Source organism: Gastrolobium bilobum, unplaced genomic scaffold (genome assembly GCF_033153095.1).
Source record: "Gastrolobium bilobum isolate Gb01-03AN ecotype WA unplaced genomic scaffold, APGP_CSIRO_Gbil_v1 utg3261, whole genome shotgun sequence".
NCBI classification, from domain to species: Eukaryota; Viridiplantae; Streptophyta; class Magnoliopsida; order Fabales; family Fabaceae; genus Gastrolobium; species Gastrolobium bilobum.
Window position 1 is genome coordinate 566,251 of NW_026899069.1, and position 19,405 is coordinate 585,655.

A 19,405-nucleotide genomic window follows, 5' to 3' on the forward strand; every position below is an offset into this window, starting at 1 on the left:
AAGGGGAGAGAGAAAAAAGAAATAGAAGCAGAAAAGATGAAGGGTCTACCATGAAGTTGGGAAAAGATATGTCTAGACCACAAAATCAAAAGAGGGTCAAGGATGCAAAGAATGTAGCTCTTTTTTAAGCTAAAAGAACCACATCAGATAAAGTTATAAAGTAATTCGAAGTGTATTGACTAAAGACTGCTTAATTATTCACTGATTTATTTCCTAACACTGAGCAAGCCTTATGGATCTTAATATTAGTTCATCGGTCACCAAATTTAAACAGTAGCAGAATTGGTTAAAGGGCAATAAGATTAAGAAAAGGTGGACAATCTCGTACTGTCAACAGCAACCTAGGCTGGCTATAAACTTTTTGCTGTCTTCTGATATTCCTATTTAAACTCACCCATATAAAAATAAAATAAAATTCCAACAAACACATGAAAATAATGTATCAACTTAGGACTTGTTGCTGGTTTTACTCTAAATTTGAGCATAGTTTTTTTATTATTTACACACACACACCCAATTATTGTATCAATATGCCTTAATCACCAACTCAGAAATTTCATTTGCATTTTGTAGGTGCAGGATTGTGAAAACAAAGAAACGTACTGCAAGATATATGAATCATTTGAGTTGATGATAATGTAAAAAGACTAAGCAAAACACGGGTATGTTTGTTAAAAGAAATAAAAATCAAAACAAGAGTTATGTTTTCAAGCATCTCAATTAATCGAAATTAATCTCAGATAATCTCCTAAGCTGAGATTAGTGAATTAACCATAGTGAAAAACCATCTTATGATCTTGCTTGAAGAAAGTATATACTGATGATCACGTGAATTACGGGTTAAATTTCATTAGGAGCAAGAAGTACATGAGAATTGCTGTAAAGTAATTAGAATAATGAAAAGAAATAAAAAAAAAATATTAAACATTAATTAAGTTCCACTTTGACAGAACACGTTCTAAAAGAACATGAGTTACTTTCTTAGTTTATTTATTTATTTTGAACTTCAGATTATTGTAAAGGCAAATGAATGAACAATGCAGTGAAAACTAATTTTGCAAAATTATATACAATTACATGTGGGTTCGGAAAAAGAAATAATAAAATAAAGATTTAATTTATACTTACATCTTATGATACATTACTTTTGTTTTTAACAGATAAATCAAAATAATCAATTAAATTAACTAATGCAAATGATGAACTTCTATCAACTCGCATATATAGAAATCATTTGCCATGTTAGAATGTTTTCATCATACTTGATATGGAATTGAAGTTGCATCCTTTGCATGCCACGTCTCTCTCTCTCTCTTCGTGCTTAGATGACAATCATGAATACTAATTATTGCACAGAAATTAATTGTGTGGAAGGTTCATGGGTACATGAGATTTGTTAATATATATGTAGAATTTGTGTGGGTCAGCATACATACATGTGCCATTTTTTTTACATAAAATAATTAATGGACATGCATTTCTTGAGAAGTATGAAAAGGAATATAGTTAAATTGGACATTAAATCTTAAATTAATCTTAGCAAGGGAGGCGTGTAATGTGTTAGCAAAGCCAGCTCACATATATTTCCGGTTATCTATAAGTAGTGATCAATAACAATATTATTTGATCGTTATTTTTATTTTTTTTTAGATTTTTTCACCAATTCATTAATTAATTGACTAATTCGGTCAAAATAAATAAAATCACAATAGCGACAAAACTTTTCCTATCAAGTTTTTAACATAATTAACTACATATTTAGAGAAAAATAATTCCCTGACCCCTTCTCTCTGTGGAGGTGCAGTATTCCGAGAACACTACATATTTACATATATTTAAGACTCAAACTTGAAACCACCGATTAAACTAGATTCATTCCTTACCAATTAATTCACGTGTTTAATAATAGTATTAAGAATTTATATTATTAATATTAATTATTTGTTTTATATGGCAGAGAGGCAAATACGTCAAGCATTTATTTTTTCCGTCAAAGCTGGTTACACATTCTTTACTGTATCTAAACTTCTCTAGTCTTTAAACTTTGTAAAAGATTATATTAAAGGGGCAGGTTATATTTACAAACTTTTTTGTTTACAAACTACACTATGTAGGACCAGTCCTACATTAATCACACAGTGTACGACCGGTCCTACATTAGTGTAATTGTAAAAAAAATTTGTAAACGGATCATGTCCCTATATTAAATAAGGGAATGTTATTTTTCATATTACATATTACAATTTTGTCTCATACTCAAATGAGTGAGATTTATTTTTTTCTCTTTTTCTTAGTAAATCTCATCGATTTTTTTGTGTGTACATAAAATAATTTTATCTTATGAAACATCAAAAACAATATTGCCATTAAATAAAGAGAAAAATATGTATTCTTTTAAAATACATAAATTTAAGTCTTTTTAAAAGAAAAATAGACACAAATTACTGAAAAGATAAAGGAAAAATAAAATAAAAGTGCAAGTAGAGTTTGTGTATGACATGAAAGACTTATCCCAACTCTTAAAAAAATTCTTGTAAGTTCAGCAAAATTCATCAACATTATATGACGTGACAATACATTAATAATTTTAATATTTATCTAACCAAGACCAAGAGTGGTCAAATTAATTAACTAATAGACGTCAACATACATGAAAGTTCAAGACTAGGCAAATCAAATTTATTTTAGATGATAGACAGTTACGAACTCTCGATAAAACTGTTGGGAACTCGGTTTCCTCAAGTTCGGCTAAGCATCCTTTTTGTGGAAGTCAGTCAACAAGATCCTGATCTCGGATCTCAGCAATACCTCGGCCAGAACTTCACCAGGTCAGGCAGCGCAGCGGAAAAATCAAAAACGAAAAATCACAAAACAGGAGAGAGAGAGAAGAAGAACACAACCAACGTGGGAAAACCTTCTCCAATGAAGAAGTAAAAACCCACGGGACCTAGTCCAGATCAAAAAATCCACTATGAAAATAATGGTTACAACGAATCAAATACACCAATGTGGTGGTTAACTCAACCTCTCCAACAATGGTGATAATCAAACTACCCTAGAGATGTTTCACTCAAACACTCTCTAGAGATCTCTCAAATGCAAAGCATAAAGCTTTGCTCAAACAATCAAATAATTCTCTCAAATTTGTTTTCTCAAATCTGACCTAGCCTCCACCCACAACTAATGAGTATATATAGAGGAGGTGGAAATTAGGGTTAGAGTTTTTAGGAAACCCCTCAAATGGGCTTGGGCTTAGCATTGAAGGAGGAAGCCCAACAAATCCCTCCCTCCGACTTCAATGCGTCGGCTTCAGCATCAACCCGGCTCCTTCACAGCAGTCTTCAAATTTTCTTGCTGGAACCGGCTTCGTCATCATGTCGGACCAATTTTGGTCAGTGTGCACCTTGACGAGTTCGAGCTCTCCTTCCACCACATCCCGGATCCAATGATACCTCACATCAATATGCTTAGTGCGGGAGTGATAGGTTGAATTCTTCGCAAGATGGATTGCGCTTTGATTGTCACAACCCAGCTCGTATTTGTCTTGTTCATGGCCGAGTTCCATGAGGAACTTCTTCATCCACAGCATCTCTTTGCTTGCCTCAGTAGCGGCAATGTACTCAGCCTCAGTTGCCGATAGTGCAACACATTTCTGAAGTCTTGATTTCCAAGAGACAGCTCCTCCGGCAAATCTCATCAAATATCCTGTAGTCGACTTCCTCGAGTCGGCGTCTCCCCCTAAATCAGAATCCAAGTAGCCTTGCAACTCGGCTTTGCCTTCTCCAAATCGTAGACATAAGTCGGTCGTACCTCGGAGGTACTTGAAGATCCACTTCACTGCTTCCCAGTGCTCTTTGCCGGGGTTTGACAAATACCGACTTACTATTCCAACAACATACGCCAAGTCGGGTCTAGTGCAAACCATTGCATACATCAAGCTTCCGACAGCGGATTGGTACGGGACCTTCATCATTTCATCTTTGTCTTCATCAGATCTCGGACATTGCTTCTGGTTCAGCTTTATGTGTCCGGCTAGGGTGGTGCTCACTGTTTTGGCTTTGTCCATGCTGAATCTCTTCAGAATCTTCTCAATATATTTTTCTTGACTTAGCCACAGTAGCTTCTTTTGTCTATCTCGGATGATCTTGATTCCGAGAATCTGCTTTGCAGGGCCAAGGTCCTTCATTGCGAAGGACGAGCTCAACGCCTTTTTCAGGGCGGCTATCCTCAATTTGTTTTTCCCTACAATAAGCATGTCGTCAACATATAACAACAAGATCAAAAAATCTCCGGCCTCATACCTCTTCACAAATACGCAGTGGTCGGCTTCAGTCTTCTCAAACTTATGATCAATCATGAATGATTCAAGTTTCTTGTACCACTACCGAGGTGCTTGCTTCAAGCCATAGAGGCTCTTCTTCAATCGACATACCAAGTCTTCTTGGTCTGGAGCTTGGAATCCTTCAGGTTGCTCCATATATATCTCTTCTTCTAAATCACCGTGAAGGAATGTCGTCTTCACGTCCATTTGTTCTACCTCGAGGTCCATCGAAGCCGCCATGGCTAACACGGTTCGGACCGAGGTCATTTTCACCACAGGAGAAAAAATCTCCTCAAAATCAACTCCTTTATTCTGATTGCAGTCTTTCACTACAATCCGGGCTTTGTATCTCCGCTTTTGCCCGTTCTCTTCATTCTTAATCTTGTAGACTCATTTATTCTTCAGAGCTCGTCTTCCTTTTGGCAACTCAGTCAGCTCATAAGTCTGATTCTCGTGCAGAGACTTCATCTCGTCTTGCATTGCCTTTTTCCATTCTTCTTTCTCTGAGCTCATCACAGCCTCATCATAACTCTGAGGCTCACCGTCTTTCTCGAGTTGGATATCTCGGTTGTTCTTCAGCTTGAGAACCCGGTTCATCATTCTCATCCCGTATCTCATCCTCAACTCGGACCTCAATGTCTTGGTCATCTTCAGCTTGTTGCTGTTCATCATTTTCTTTATTTTCTTGATTTTCTCCCCCTGCTTCAGCTTGGACATGAGGGATGGGTTCTTCACGTCCGACAGTAACTCGGACTTTGGGCTTCGAGATGTCATGAATGTTCTCATGCTCATGAAAGATCACATCTCGGCTTCTCACGATCTTCTTATTGATTGGATCCCAAAGTCGGAACCCGAACTCACATCTCGGCGAACCAAGATAGATGCATTCTTTTGTCTTTGCATCAAGTTTGGCCCTTTCATATTTAGGGATATGCACGAAAGCTCGGCATCCAAACACCTTCAATTGATTATAGGCCGCTTTCCGACCTGTCCAGACTTCTTCTGGAATTTCTCCTTCAAGTGGCCGTGATGGTGAGAGGTTGATCAAGTCAACAGCTGTTTTGACGGCTTCTCCCCAGAATGATTTCGGCAATCCAGCATTGCATAACATGCTTCTGACCTTCTCTTCAATAGTTCTGTTCATCCGCTCAGCCAGTCCATTCAGCTGAGGTGTCTTGGGGGGCGTCTTCTCAAGTCGAATCTCAGCCGCTCTGCAGTATGCATCAAATGGGCCGCAATACTCACCACAATTATCAGATCGGGCCACCTTCAATTTCTTGCCAGTCTCCCTTTCAACCATTGCATGGAATTCTTTAAAGGATTTGAGTACCTGGTTTTTAGATTTCAACAAATATACCCACACTTTGCGGGAATGGTCATCAATAAATGAAACAAAGTATTGAGCTCCTCCAAAGGATTTTTCCGACATGGAGCAGACATCAGTATGGACGAGGTCAAGAATATACCTGCGTCGTCTAGGTTGATCCGGTCTCACAAAAGAAACCCGGTGCTGCTTTCCAGCTAGGCAGTGTGCGTGCAACTCTCCAACGCTTGGCCTTTCAACCCGATCAATAATCCTTTCTTGATCAGGATCTGTAGCCTTTTCTCGCTCATGTGGCCGAGGCGCTTGTGCCATAGCTCCAAGCTAGGTTCATCTCGGACAGAATTGGCTTCTCCGCCATTAATCTTTCCTTGCATCACGTACAAGGAGCCTTCCTTCTTACCTCGGGCCACGACCAAGTTTCCCTTGGCCAGCTTCCATCTCACACTACCGAAGTAGTTTACTAACCCGGCATCATCAAGTTTTCCTACCGAGATCAGGTTCAAACGCATGTCTGGAACATGCCTTACATCTTTCAACACAAGCCGGCATCCGACATCCGTGGTCAGAGTTACATCACCGACACCAACAATCTTGCTGGTCACTTGATTTCCCATCTTCACGACTCCAAAATCACCACCTCGATAAGAGGAAAAAAACCTTTGTGTGGAGTAACGTGGAAGGAGGCACCAGAGTCAACAATCCAGGTGCAGTCATCATATGCAACATTCAAATAATTATCCTCACCAAGGAGGAATATCTCGGCATCCGGGTTGGCAGCCACCGCAGTGGTGCTCTTGTCTTCCCTCTTCTTGGGAATAATCTGATCCGGCTTCACAGAGCCGTTCTTCTCATCATTCTGCAGAGTCCAGCAGTCTGGCTTCTTATGGCCTGTCTTTCCACAGTAAAAACACTTCAACTCATATTTCGGCTTTGACCGACCTCTGGACTTGTCTCGTCTATCATGACCTCTACCTCGGCTTTTGCTTCTACCGCGGGAGTCAGATTTCCCTTTGTTCTCAGCAACGTTGGCCTCAGACGTACTCGAAGTACCTCGTTCTCTTCTCCTAGATTCTTCGCCCAGGAGGCTGTCTGTCACGACATCCATCTTCAATTTTCCATCTGGAGTCGAGTTATTCAGGGTCACCACCAGAGTATCCCAGCTTTCTGGCAGCGAGCTCAACAGCAGCAATGCCTGCAATTCTTCTTCAATTTTTCATGTCAGCCTTTGACAGCTGATTCACAATACCTTTGTAGGTGTTCAGGTGTTCAATGATGCTCATGTCGTCTTTGTATTCAAGCTTAACAAGTCGGCGAACCAGGTGTGCTTTGTTCCTGGGAGTCTTCTTCTGAATCATGGACTCTAGCTTCGTCCACAACTCATACGCGTTCGTGAACTCGGACACGTGTTCAAAGAGGCTTTTATCAATATATTTCCTGATCGTGGCTACCGCCTTCCGACTCAGGATCTCCCACTCCTTATCAGTTTTGCCTGCTTGTCTCTCATCAAGAATAATGGGCTCATGCAGATCTTTGCAGTAGAGATGATCTTCGATCATCGGTCTCCAATAAGTGAAGTTGTCTGCGGTCAACTTGAACATATCTCCATCATGAGTTATGCCACTGGTCTCCATCTCGTCTCCCTCAGAACCCGTCGAACTCGGGCTCTGATACCACTGTTGGGAACTCGGTTCCCTCAAGCTCGGCTAAGCAGCCTTTTTGCGGAAGTCAATCAACAAGATCCTGATCTCGGATCTCAGCAATACCTCGGCCTGAACTTCACCAGGTCAGGCAGCGCAGCGGAAAAATCAAAAACGAAAAATCACAAAACAGGAGTGAGAGAGAAGAAGAACACAACCAGTTTTAACGTGGGAAAACCTTCTCCAATGAAGAAGTAAAAATCCATAGGACCTAGTCCAGATCAAAAAATCCACTATGAAAATAATGGTTACAACGAATCAAATACACCAATGTGGTGGTTAACTCAACCTCTCCAACAATGGTGATAATAAAACTACCCTAGAGATGTTTCACTCAAACACTCTCTAGAGATCTCTCAAATGCAAAGCATAAAGCTTTGCTTAAACAATCAAATAATTCTCTCAAATTTGTTCTCTCAAATCTGACCTAGCCTCCACCCACAACTAATGAGTATATATAGAGGAGGTGGAAATTAGAGTTAGGGTTTTTAGGAAACCCCTCAAATGAGCTTGGGCTTAGCATTGAAGGAGGAAGCCCAACAAAAACCTCTTGTATAATTAACCTTCAATTCACATCATTCCATTATCAATCAATTAAAAAAAGTTAAATATATGTTAAACCTTTTATTAATTTTTTTGGTTAAAAACCTTCAGTTAACAATTTAAACTTCTGAAATGGTGTCTTCTTAATTCTTGACAGAACCTTTTATATTATTTATTAACAAAGCACCAACATTTGCTTAGCGATTACTTAACAATAAATGATACTACTAGCTTCACAAAAAATATACTACTAACTGATTTGTCAATATAAAAAACCACAATCTTTTTCCTTTTACTAAAAATTATTAACAAGTGAATTTCTTCCTATTACTATGGCAGCTTTAAGAGCATTAACACAGCAGATCATGTGGACAGTGGCATTTCTGCTTTTTCTTTTTTCTTTTTTAAATAAATTCAAAGGTATCCTCCGGCAGTAATCAAAAACTAATCCCCATCGAGCACCGTCGGACCCTTTAACCAAAGACTAATCCCCATCGAGCACCGTTGGACCCTTTCGGAGGTGGCTCTCCCAAATCCTTTTTTTCTATTCCCATGAGCATTTCTGCTTTTTCCGTAGTAGCAAAAATGGCCTACTGGTCACAGCTTCTTTCTGGCCTCGTGCAGATTTTGGGTTTTTATATATATATTTTGCATAAGAAGATAAGTTATAAAAAATATGTTGTGACTAGCTTAGTCATTTATGTTGCCAGAAGAGAGTTGTTATAGGAACTAAACATATAAAATTAAATTTTTTTTTACTCATCTGTTACAAAGTTGTAAGTATAATTTTGGATTAAAGGATTCTGATTTTTTTAGATCTGTGGATAAGGAGGGTTATAGTTGATAAAACATTGATATCATGCAAATTAGCGAACTTAAGCTATTGTCTCAAATAGCTTCCATTGTTAAAAAGCAATTTTGGTACTCAACACATTGCTTTTTAACAATGGAAGCAAGAATTTAAAATAAAACTCTGTACTATCAAAGAAAAGATATATTATTTTTTTATTATATGAATTTACTATACGGGCCTCAATTTTATGCAAAATAAAATTTGATTTGTATAGAGAGGAGATTCACCTGATTTCTAACAAAAAAAAGTTGCTTTCCCATAATTATTTTTCGGGATTTTTATTTATTATATTGTAGGAGATAATTTTTTTCTCTTATATACACATAAAAGTATGTGAGACCCATGTGAAGAGAAGAAAGAAAAAAAAATAACATAAGCTTTAAACACTTTTATGTATGTATAAAAAATACAATTATCTACTACAATATAAGAAACATTATTTTTTTTTCTAGGTAGATTCCACTTACATTTTATTTTTATTTTTTGGATACACAATTTTTGTTAATCATCATAATGCATTTCATGTTTTTATGTTCAAAATGACATGTAGGACAATAGGAGTACAATGGTGCGCTGATTGGCTTCATGATTTGATATTAATTTTTTTTCTTTTTCTTTTTCAGGAAACTATGAAATCAAGTTTCGTGCCAATCCAAGCCACTCTCCCTGCCAATGGAATCCTCACGGGCTTAATCCTTTCATTTTAGGGTTTTATTAGTGTTATGTAACATAATGTAAGTGTTGTTTCCAACTCTCACATCAAAAAGGAGAGAGAAAGTGGAATGATGAAAGAGAAAAAAAACATGTGGACCCCACCTTTTTAATGTGTGTAGGAAAGTGAAGTTATATCATGTTAAATGATAAACATAAAACCCTTCATTTTATTAATGGTAAGGAATGGGCACTTATTTGATGCCTGTTGTCTAATTTGTACCAGGAATGACACATGACGATTTTTATTGGATGAAAATTACTCTATTTTAGTATAAAAAAAAAAATTACTCTATTTCAATTTAGGTGCGAACACAAGCATGAAAGGTTTAATCAGCAGAACATGGACATCCATTCTTCAATGTTTGCACATGAAATCACTTCAGCATATTTTTTTGCTGTTACGTATTCTGTTCTAATTAAATGATATCTTTCCCTAACTTTTGCTAGCTTCTGTTCTTGTAAGATTTTCAACAAATACCATAGTTTGGAACAGTCGTTCTTGTGTTCTATAAATGTTCCTCATCAAGAAATTGACGACTTCGGTCCCATTAAGTAATCTGGAACTTAAAAGCCATATTGTTGTATAGAGTTATAGTGCTTCAATCAGCACATAAAAATCACAAAAGTAAATTAAAATCAAATTAACAAATATGCATTTCCCACGCTATCCTAAAACCATCCAATCCAACCAAGTATTCGATGAACCGCGCATGTATAAAAAAGACCACCCAATCCCATCATAGAAAAGAAGTACTTAGCATCTAGTTAGGAAGCACCGACTCCGACACAACATTTTTGATACATTTCAAATATATTCTTGATACGACCATTAATTCGTTGATACGATATAATACGTTTCAGATACAGTGTATCGGATACTTTGAAAAAAAAAATTCAAAGTATCGGTGTTTTATAGACATCTAGAATACATCTATACCAAAGCATTGGCATAATTTGGCATATAGAGTTAGGGAAAAGTGTTTATCCTTTTAAATTACACAACTTATCTCCTTTCACTCTCACAAAGAGGTAGGACCCACACCTTTATTTTTTTTGTCAACTCTTTCTCCTATTTTTTTTGTCAACTCTCTCTCCTCCTTTATCTATCTCTTTCTCTTTCTTAAAATGACACAACTTTACATCCTTTAAAATGACACACATTTTTCCCATAGAGTTAATTCTAAAAATAAAACCACAACAAATAAAATTTGCTCACCACAACACAATGATAAAACTACAAATCCTCATGCTGTGCTTGAGACAGAAGCAATTGAATTCCGCAAAAGAAACCACTAACCATTTTGCATTCACATGTCTCACTCCTTTTCCTTTTCCTTTTCCTTAACCTTCTTTAACAATTTGGGCCTGGGCTTCATGGGCTTCAAAAACCCAGCCTGTAACCTAACCATTTCCTTCAAAATCTTAATCAATGTGCCTTCAATATCGAACCCGTTGGGCTCAAGAACACCCAAGGCTCTGGCCACAGCCTCCATAGTACTCACACATCCAGAAAAAGGTTCCTTCCTCAAAACCAAATCAGAATCGTAAATGCTTCCGCCACTCACTTTCTCATCCACCCCCAAACTAACCCTAATCGCAAACTTCGAGAGGAATTCCTCGCTCGCCTTCACCATCTCCCTCGCGTGCTTCCACGTCCCGTCAAAAGCGATCAACACTGAGGGTTTCTCGTGCTTGAGGTCGGAGATGTTGACGGCCGGCGAGGAGGACGTCGCCGGAAAGAGGTAGTAGACGGCGGCGGGGGGAGACTGGTCCAGCAAGGAGGAGATGCCGGGGCGGAGGCGGCGTCCGGTGACGGCGGTGGCGTGGAGGAGGGTTTTGGTGAGGATTGGAGTGGTGGAAAGCTTGTGGTGCGCCTCGTGCGGGTGCTGGAGGATTAGGACTCGTGTTGTGGTTTGGATTGGGTGCACGGGAAGCGCGTGGCAGAGACACACCGGATTTGGTCTCCGGCAGTTGGAACAGATCGACCGGCGGGGTGGCTCCGGTGAAGTGGCGGTTGGTAGGTCGTGGGTGGCGTATTCCTCTGACTCGGGGTCCATGCAATGGAAATTAATATGATACTTTCGTAAATATCTATGTGGTTTAAATATTGCAGCCACACTGATATTAATATGATACTTTCGTAAATATCTATGATGCACGGACACGGGACAGACACGACAAGCCGACACGTTAATTTTAAAAAATGTCATACAGAAACGACAAGTCGACACGTTAATTTTAAAAAATATCATATTTAGACACGTTCCGACACGTTATGAAATTTGACATTAAAAATTAACAAAGTATGAAAATTTAATACTTTATATTTATTTTTTGTGTGTGGTTATGATTTCCCATATTTAATGCTTTCACTTTAAATATGGGGAATCATGACCATACAAAGATGGAAATAAATATAACCATTGAATCCACATAATCGATCTAACGGTGAGATTGATTGGTAGTCACTTGGTAGTAACACAACTTAGTTGTCACAATATCCTTTCCCTTTATAGTATTCAATAATTTAACTTTTTATATCCGTTAATTTTATAAAAAAATAATAAATTATCATAAATATTTATATTAAAATTAATAAAATAATAATTATAATCTAACGAATTTAATAATTAAAATTAAAACCACAATGCAATATAATATTTTTTTAAATCTTTACGGCCCGTGTTGAAATGTTGGGATATGAGTGTCGTGACACTCATTGACACGTCAATTTTTCGAAGTGTCAGTTTAAACAATTCAATCATTTATAACCTTGTTCATTTTTTATTCTAATATGCTGTCCCGCAATTTTCTTTTGATCGTGAAGCATCTACAACGGGGAAAAGCACATTTTCATACTAATCAAAAATTGCAAAGTAATTTTTCAACTTCATTTATTCATTTCTTTTATTTTTTTTGTCGTAGTCCAAAACTTCCCATAACATGAATCTTTAATACAGTGATTTCAGTTGTAATATGCAATTAACCCATTAAGCAATACTCAAAATAAGCTTGAAAACAGCTTCTTAAGAATGAAGAACACCACGATGCCCGAACAAGTATCTGTATTTGTATCCAAAAAACTAAAAAAACAAGTATCTGTAGTCAACTTTCAATTTAACACTCTCTTCGAATTGCTAGAGATTAAAACAAAAAACAGAGATCTCATATCTCAATATTCACTTTATTTATAGTTAAATATGCTCTCAAGTAATATCCGAGAGAATCCACAACCATTATCTGAAAGTCTCGGTTTAGCCAAGAAAATCTATGGGCCCATTTGATTTAAAAATCAAAACAAAGGATCCCCTCGATAAAGGATCATATGTTTTAATTAAGTATTTTGTTTTGGTTTCATCATTACACAATCGGATGCTATTTTCGACCCAAACAAGCAACGACTAACGAGAGAGCGCTAGCGTGAAAGCCGCGCCCGCGGATATCTCATATTTTCGTCCGTATCAGAACGCGCGGTTAATTCCGGATAAAAAAATGGGTTATCTCGTTTCATGGGGGATCGGCAAATTATTGGGCCGAACTGGATTTGAACCAGCGTAGACATAGTGCCAACGAATTTACAATCCGTCCCCATTGACCGCTCGGGCATCGACCCGGGAAGAATCAATTTCAGTAAAAATAACTCAGGTAAGTTATTTTCTTATAATTTTGATATTAAAAACTTAAAAATAGTTATAATTTTTATAAAAAAAAATTTGTCAACCAATTTTTTTTATTTTTCATTATAAATACTACAAAATTAATTTTGAAAATAGAATTCAGAGAGGCCTTAAGTTTCATATATTCACCATGTGAAAGCAACAATTCTGTATTTGTTCCCTAAAAATAAGAATATTCCAACAAAACAATAAGCTATGTCTAGGAGTATAACCAAAAGCTAGAGAAGTCATGCAATACTACTAAGTATTAAGCTTTATTCTTAGCAAGAGAAATATTAATTATTATGATACTGATGACATGATCTAAGTTATGCATTCATTTTCCGGCTAGTCATGAATAATAAACTTTCAATACCGCAGTACGGACATGAATATATTGTTATTATTGTTCTTCTAATAATAAACTGTCGTGAATATATTGTTCTTCTAATAATAAACTTTCATGGCTTTTCCGGTATTGAAAGTTTCTTATTCAGTAATGAATATTAATAGAGATTAAATTTGGTTTTATACCCGCAAATCATACTAGCCGGAAAATGTTTAACAGATTGATTTTTTGTTCTTCTACAAGTTCAAATCTAACTCCACCAGAAATACAGCCATGAATATATTGAATTGTAGCAAAACCAATTAGTTCATATTTTGAAACCCTAGTCCAGAGATGAAAAAATTCGAAAGATAGGAAAGTGGCTAATAATAAGCTGATTACACAGAAAACTTAACATTGCAAATGATATGAACATAAAAACGAATTCCTGTTTTCCTTTGATTTTTAGTATGATAAAAATCTCAAAGGTGTTATCCTGAAACGCATGTGCTCGAGAGAAAGGGGAGGAAAGAGAAACGGTTGGAGAGGAAATGTGGAGAAAGAATTGGGAAAAAAAGATTTATTTTATCTCGCAAATCTCTACCGTTGGATGAGATTAAATCTGACGGTATTGAAAAGGGTAGACAAAGATAGGCAAAATAAGAGTAGGCAGAATAACCTATCCCCATAATTAATGTATGGCTTGTGGTTTTGAGTTATATGATTTATTTATATAGGGAGTAGATTATATTTACAAACTTTTTTGTTTACAAACTACACTAAGTACGACCGGTCATACTTTAATCATGCAGTGTACGACCGGTCATACTTAGTGTAATTTGTAAAGAAAGTTTGTAAATGGATCCTATCCCTTTATATAGTTCCTTCTGGTGCTACATGTTCAGCAATTGTCATTTGGCGTGGATCCTCAGGAACCTGATGAATGGACACATCAATGAGTTTGTCAATGTTTGGAAGCCACTTATCCAACCAAAAAAAGAGTTGAACGACCATTTTCTAAGTGGATTCTACATCCACACCTTGAATATCTTTCCAAGCTCTTGTGATTCCTTTCCATAAATTAGATGAATCATGCCCCTCTTTTAGAGAAGGTATCAAGTTTCATAACCCAGGCTTTGTTGTATAAACGAAGTTGCTTGAGTCCCAATCCACCTTGCTTGACCGGTGCACATAATTGGTCCCAATTCACTAAATGAATTTTCCTGTGACCAGAACTGGACCCCCCATATGAGCATTCTAGTGCACTTCTCAATGTCATCTGAGATAGTTAAAGGCATTTCAGTTGTAATACAATAGACACGCAATTAACCAATTAAGCAATACTCAAAATAAGCTTGAAAACAGCTTCTTAAGAATGAAGAACACCACGATGCCCGAACAAGTATCTGTATTTGTATCCAAAAAACTAAAAAAACAAGTATCTGTAGTCAACTCTCAATTTAACACTCTCTTCGAATTGCTAGAGATTAAAACAAAAACAGTTATCTCATCTATCACTTTATTAATACTTAAATATGCTCTCAAGTAATATCCGAGAGAATCCACAACCATGATCTGGAAGACTCGGTTTAGGCAAGAAAATCTAAGTTTCATCTTCACCATCTGAAAGCAATAATCTTGCCTTTGTTCCCAGGAAATAAGAATACTGCAGCAAAACAATAAGCAATGTCTAGGAGTATAACCAAAAGCTAGAGAAGTCATGCAATAAATTCCACTGCTATCAAGTATTAACCTTTATTCCTAGCAGGAGAAATATTGATTATTATACGATACTTATGACATGATCTAAGTTGTGCATAAATTTATAATTTCCCACACAGCACACAAGTTAATTTTTGGATAAAGTCTCCTTTTAAGCTTATCTTTAAAACTTGCTCAGTTTTAATTTAAAATCTTGAAGATTACATATGAAGATTGTTAGAGTCTTTTTATAAAATTTAGAGAGAATAAATAAAATACCAAAAATTCAAACAAAGTCAATCACAATCAAATAAAAATCCAGTGAAAACACCTTAATGCTTGAGAGATTTGTAATTTTGCAACAAATCAATGAAAAGGGAAATGAAGTGATGTATCTCTTCAAATAAAGACGTGATATCGGTTTTCATAATATGAAGAGAAGTCAAATTTGCTTTTCCAGTCTCAGACCACACACTGTTTTATGGTGTTTATTCCTAAGTTGAGACCAATCATGATTTAATAAATTTTTGTTCAATCTTTCAAAATTCATGCATCTTGCAAATGTTAGACTCTTTATGCAAACAGAATAATTTACTATACCAACTCCCAACTTTTTGAATACTTAAATCATGGCCTGCAATAATACAGAGGAGATTCACCAAAAGGCTCCATTCCTTAATGACAAATAAAAGCTATGGCCATTTAAATCACCTTAAACAAATGACAAATGCTGACTTTTCTTAGGTATGTTTTGAGTAATACAGGGATGGAATAAAATAATCATTTTCAATTCTTGGGCTACATCAAACCAAACATGCTGATGGAAACAATTATTTTCCATCCTCATTCCTGATTCCTGAGAATCTAAAGTGTTTCGCTGGCATTTATCTTCTCCTCATGGTGTTCTTGAAGCCTCTTCATCTCCCTCTTCATCTACATTCTACCTTACCTGTAAATGAGGGAAAGGTTACTGTCAAAAAGTCTTCCTCTTTTACTGATAAACCAAACATGTACTCTCTTTTTTTCCGATTAAACTTTATCTCCATGAAAATTTACACAATGTTACCACTAAAAATCTGCGATTTCATTCAATTGATGAAAATGAAGCTCTTAACTGCTTCAAACTGAACTAACCAACTTCTACAACAACTATCAGTAAATTGATGTGGGCTTTCCCACGTAGGACTTAATGTCAAGAAAATTTAAATACAATAAAGTTTATTATCTATTCTTTCTCTAATTTATAGTTGAAATATTCAGGAGGCTAACGTTAGAAATGCAAATATCTATTAATAATAGCTTTACACACGGCGAACCATTAATTTCTCTAGCTCCATACCAAACATATTGTAAAAGTGGATATGATTGAAAAGTGTGCCAATGTTTAGTGACAAAATAATATTTTTACCTTCGTTCCTTCTCTCCTCATGGTTCTCCAATGTAAAGGCGTTTGATGTGAGCAATCATGGGCCAATACACACCATATTGAGGCTGATATTTTCGACACAATTCAGGACAAGCATGTATTCCCAAATATTCAAGGGCAGTGAGGCGATGCATGTCACTTGGAAGATACAACAGTTCAGGACAGTTATAAATGCCTAGAAACTTAAGATGAGCCATTGTTGTCAGCCACTGAGGAAGCCTCTTGAGATTAGGAAAATTATAAATGAACAAGCTCTGTAAAGTGTCCGCAGCTCCTTGAATCCATGGAGGCAATGTTTCTATCCCTGGAAAATCATTAAGATTCAGATATTTCATCCTCAATCTTTGGAGTGGGCATTCATAGTTCACTGACATCATTGGACTGTTTTTAACTAGAAGAACCTCCAATTTGGGGAGAATATAGAGAGGAAAAGACCCAAGGCGCCCACATGATAGAACTTCCAATACTTCAAGGGAAGTGAGTTGTGCCTCATTGAACGAAAACTCCAAATTGTCACAATATTCAAAACTCAAAGTTTGAAGATTGTTTAAGCTTGCAATTTCATTCTGTGACAGAACAGATTGTTTTGTCGTTATACACAGTCGTCGAAGGCTGATCAGATTCCCTAATCCTTTAGGCAGTGTTTCAAGCTCCATGCATCTTGCGAGTGACAATACATGCAAATTTTGGAGTTTGCATATAGAATGAGGAAGTCTTTTGATTTTGTAGTTACCGGAAAGATTGAGAACTCGCAGATGCTCCAATTTATCAACTGAATTAGGTAGAGTCTCAAACGAAGAATCACTTAAATCTAAATAACGTAAGTATCTGTATCTTGATAACCATGTATCTAAAAGAGTTTTACCAACAAGACCCACTCTTTTCGTGGGAGATAGTATAGTTCTCACTCTTGTGGACTTGGGGAACAAAGCATGGCTAAGTGACTCATTTTGTACAATTGATAAATGCCTTACTTGTTCAGGTATACTTCGAGTACGGGAGTCTACCACTAGAAACTCCTCTTTCGCAACATACTGTGCAAGATCATGCACCAAATCATGCACTTTGAAAGAGTAAAAGTAGCCATAGTCAACAAAATCCTGAAGAAATGATCTTGAATACAACTCATCTATATATTGTCTTGCAATATTCTCTGGCTTTTGACTTCCATCCTTGGATTCAAGTAATCCATGCGACGCCCAAAGATTACCAATTCTAGAAGTAAAAAAGTCAAAATCTTTGGGAAAAAGGGAAAAGTAAGCAAAACAATGCCTCAGATGGAATGGCATTTGATCATAGCTTAACTTAAGAGCTGGTAAAATGTCATCCTTCTTTTGTTTTAAATTCCATACCTCATGGTCTCTTACAAATTCCCATTGATCCAAATCAAATTTTGAGAAAAGGGAACTTGCTAATGTTCTCACCGCTAGAGGAACCCCTTGGCATTTTTTCACAATTTCATTCCCGATCTCCACTAGATTTGGATATTTGTTTTCTTGGCCTTCCTTAAATGCCAATTTGACAAACAGGGATAAACAATTCTCAAGGGAAAGACCATCTAAAACATACGAGGAAACGTTTTCCATCATTGAAGCAATTGAGTTACTACGTGTTGTCACTATGACTTTGCTTCCTACTGCGCCAACTTTTATTAAACTTTCCAATTCAATCCATTTTGCACGATCTTCATTCCATATATCATCCAAGACAAGTAGGAACTTTTGACCAGAAAGCTTATGTCTAAGACGACCTTGTAGCTGCTCAATATCTAAGTTACTAATGTTTTCATGGTGAGCAAGAGCAGTACTTGCAGCAGAATCTGAAGCAGAATTAATGATTTTAATAATTATCTGCCTGATGTCAAAATCATTAGAGACACATACCCACATCTTCAAAGGGAAAAACTCATCTATCCTCTTATCATTGAACACCAACTTAGCAAGTGTGGTCTTCCCCAAACCTCCAATGCCCACTATGGGAATAACACAGAGACTTTTAACACCATCAGAGTGGGGTTGCATCAAAAGTTGGATAATATTTTCCCTATCATTCTCCCTTCCTATCACATTTGAAGCATCAACATGGGAATAAGTCATTTCTCTCCTTTGCACCACAAGTCTGTGGTCAACATCAATCCTCTCATGAACAAGACCAAACTTATTCCCATCAGCAGCTACCTTATCCAATCTATCCTTAAGTTGTTTGATTTGATGAGCCATCCTAATACGGAAAACAAGAGGATTAGACTTAGAAAAGAAGTGGCCTACCTTCATCCTGGTGCTGCCAGAAGCTTCGATCACTTTCTTGCGCAAGGTTTGGCAGTCAAATCCATCCAAAACATCTTCAGCATCGGAGCAGACATGATGAATCTGCCTCAGCCACTCACGCAAGGCATGGCTTAGTTCCTTCTTCTCCTCAGCATCCAATAATACAGCTTTTACAATTAACAAAGTATCTTTGAACCCTTTGAGATCGTCATACACACCATAGGCTCGAGAAGCTTCTTCATAAACATGAGAAGCAAGCTTGTTCAACAGGGATTCAGCAACATCGAAGACAAATGAATTGGCCATGTCAAACGGGAAAGAGCAGAAACAGAGTTTGGATACAAGTTTGCGGTTGTGTTGATTGTGCTTCCAATTCTTTCTTTCTTTCTTTAAGAGGTTAGATTGTGTGGTGTATATCGGTAGATGCTAACGGGATATACATACACCATCCACAGATACAAGTCAACCAACAGACTTACTAAGTCTTTCTTTCTTCAAAAGACAATTTTTAATTATGGTTAATATTACTCTCATGTAACGTCACGAGAGTAGTTCTCTCATGTTACAAAGAGAAT

At 36.8% G+C, this 19,405-nt stretch overlaps 2 protein-coding genes across 2 annotated transcripts; both read right to left on the reverse strand.

Annotated features, from left to right (window-relative positions):
- Positions 1-10,524: 10,524 nt before the first annotated feature.
- On the reverse strand, positions 10,525-11,509 carry LOC133286881 (tRNA-uridine aminocarboxypropyltransferase A). Its single transcript, XM_061484380.1, has one exon. The coding sequence runs from the start codon at positions 11,507-11,509 to the stop codon at positions 10,769-10,771; it is 741 nt and encodes a 246-aa protein (XP_061340364.1). The 3' UTR covers positions 10,525-10,768.
- A 4,187-nt stretch (positions 11,510-15,696) lies between these two features.
- On the reverse strand, positions 15,697-19,203 carry LOC133286855 (putative disease resistance protein RGA3). Its single transcript, XM_061484354.1, has 2 exons — positions 16,546-19,203; positions 15,697-16,086 (listed from the first exon to the last, which is right to left on the reverse strand). The coding sequence occupies exon 1, from the start codon at positions 19,134-19,136 to the stop codon at positions 16,563-16,565; it is 2,574 nt and encodes an 857-aa protein (XP_061340338.1). The 5' UTR covers positions 19,137-19,203; the 3' UTR covers positions 15,697-16,086; positions 16,546-16,562.
- Positions 19,204-19,405: the final 202 nt, after the last annotated feature.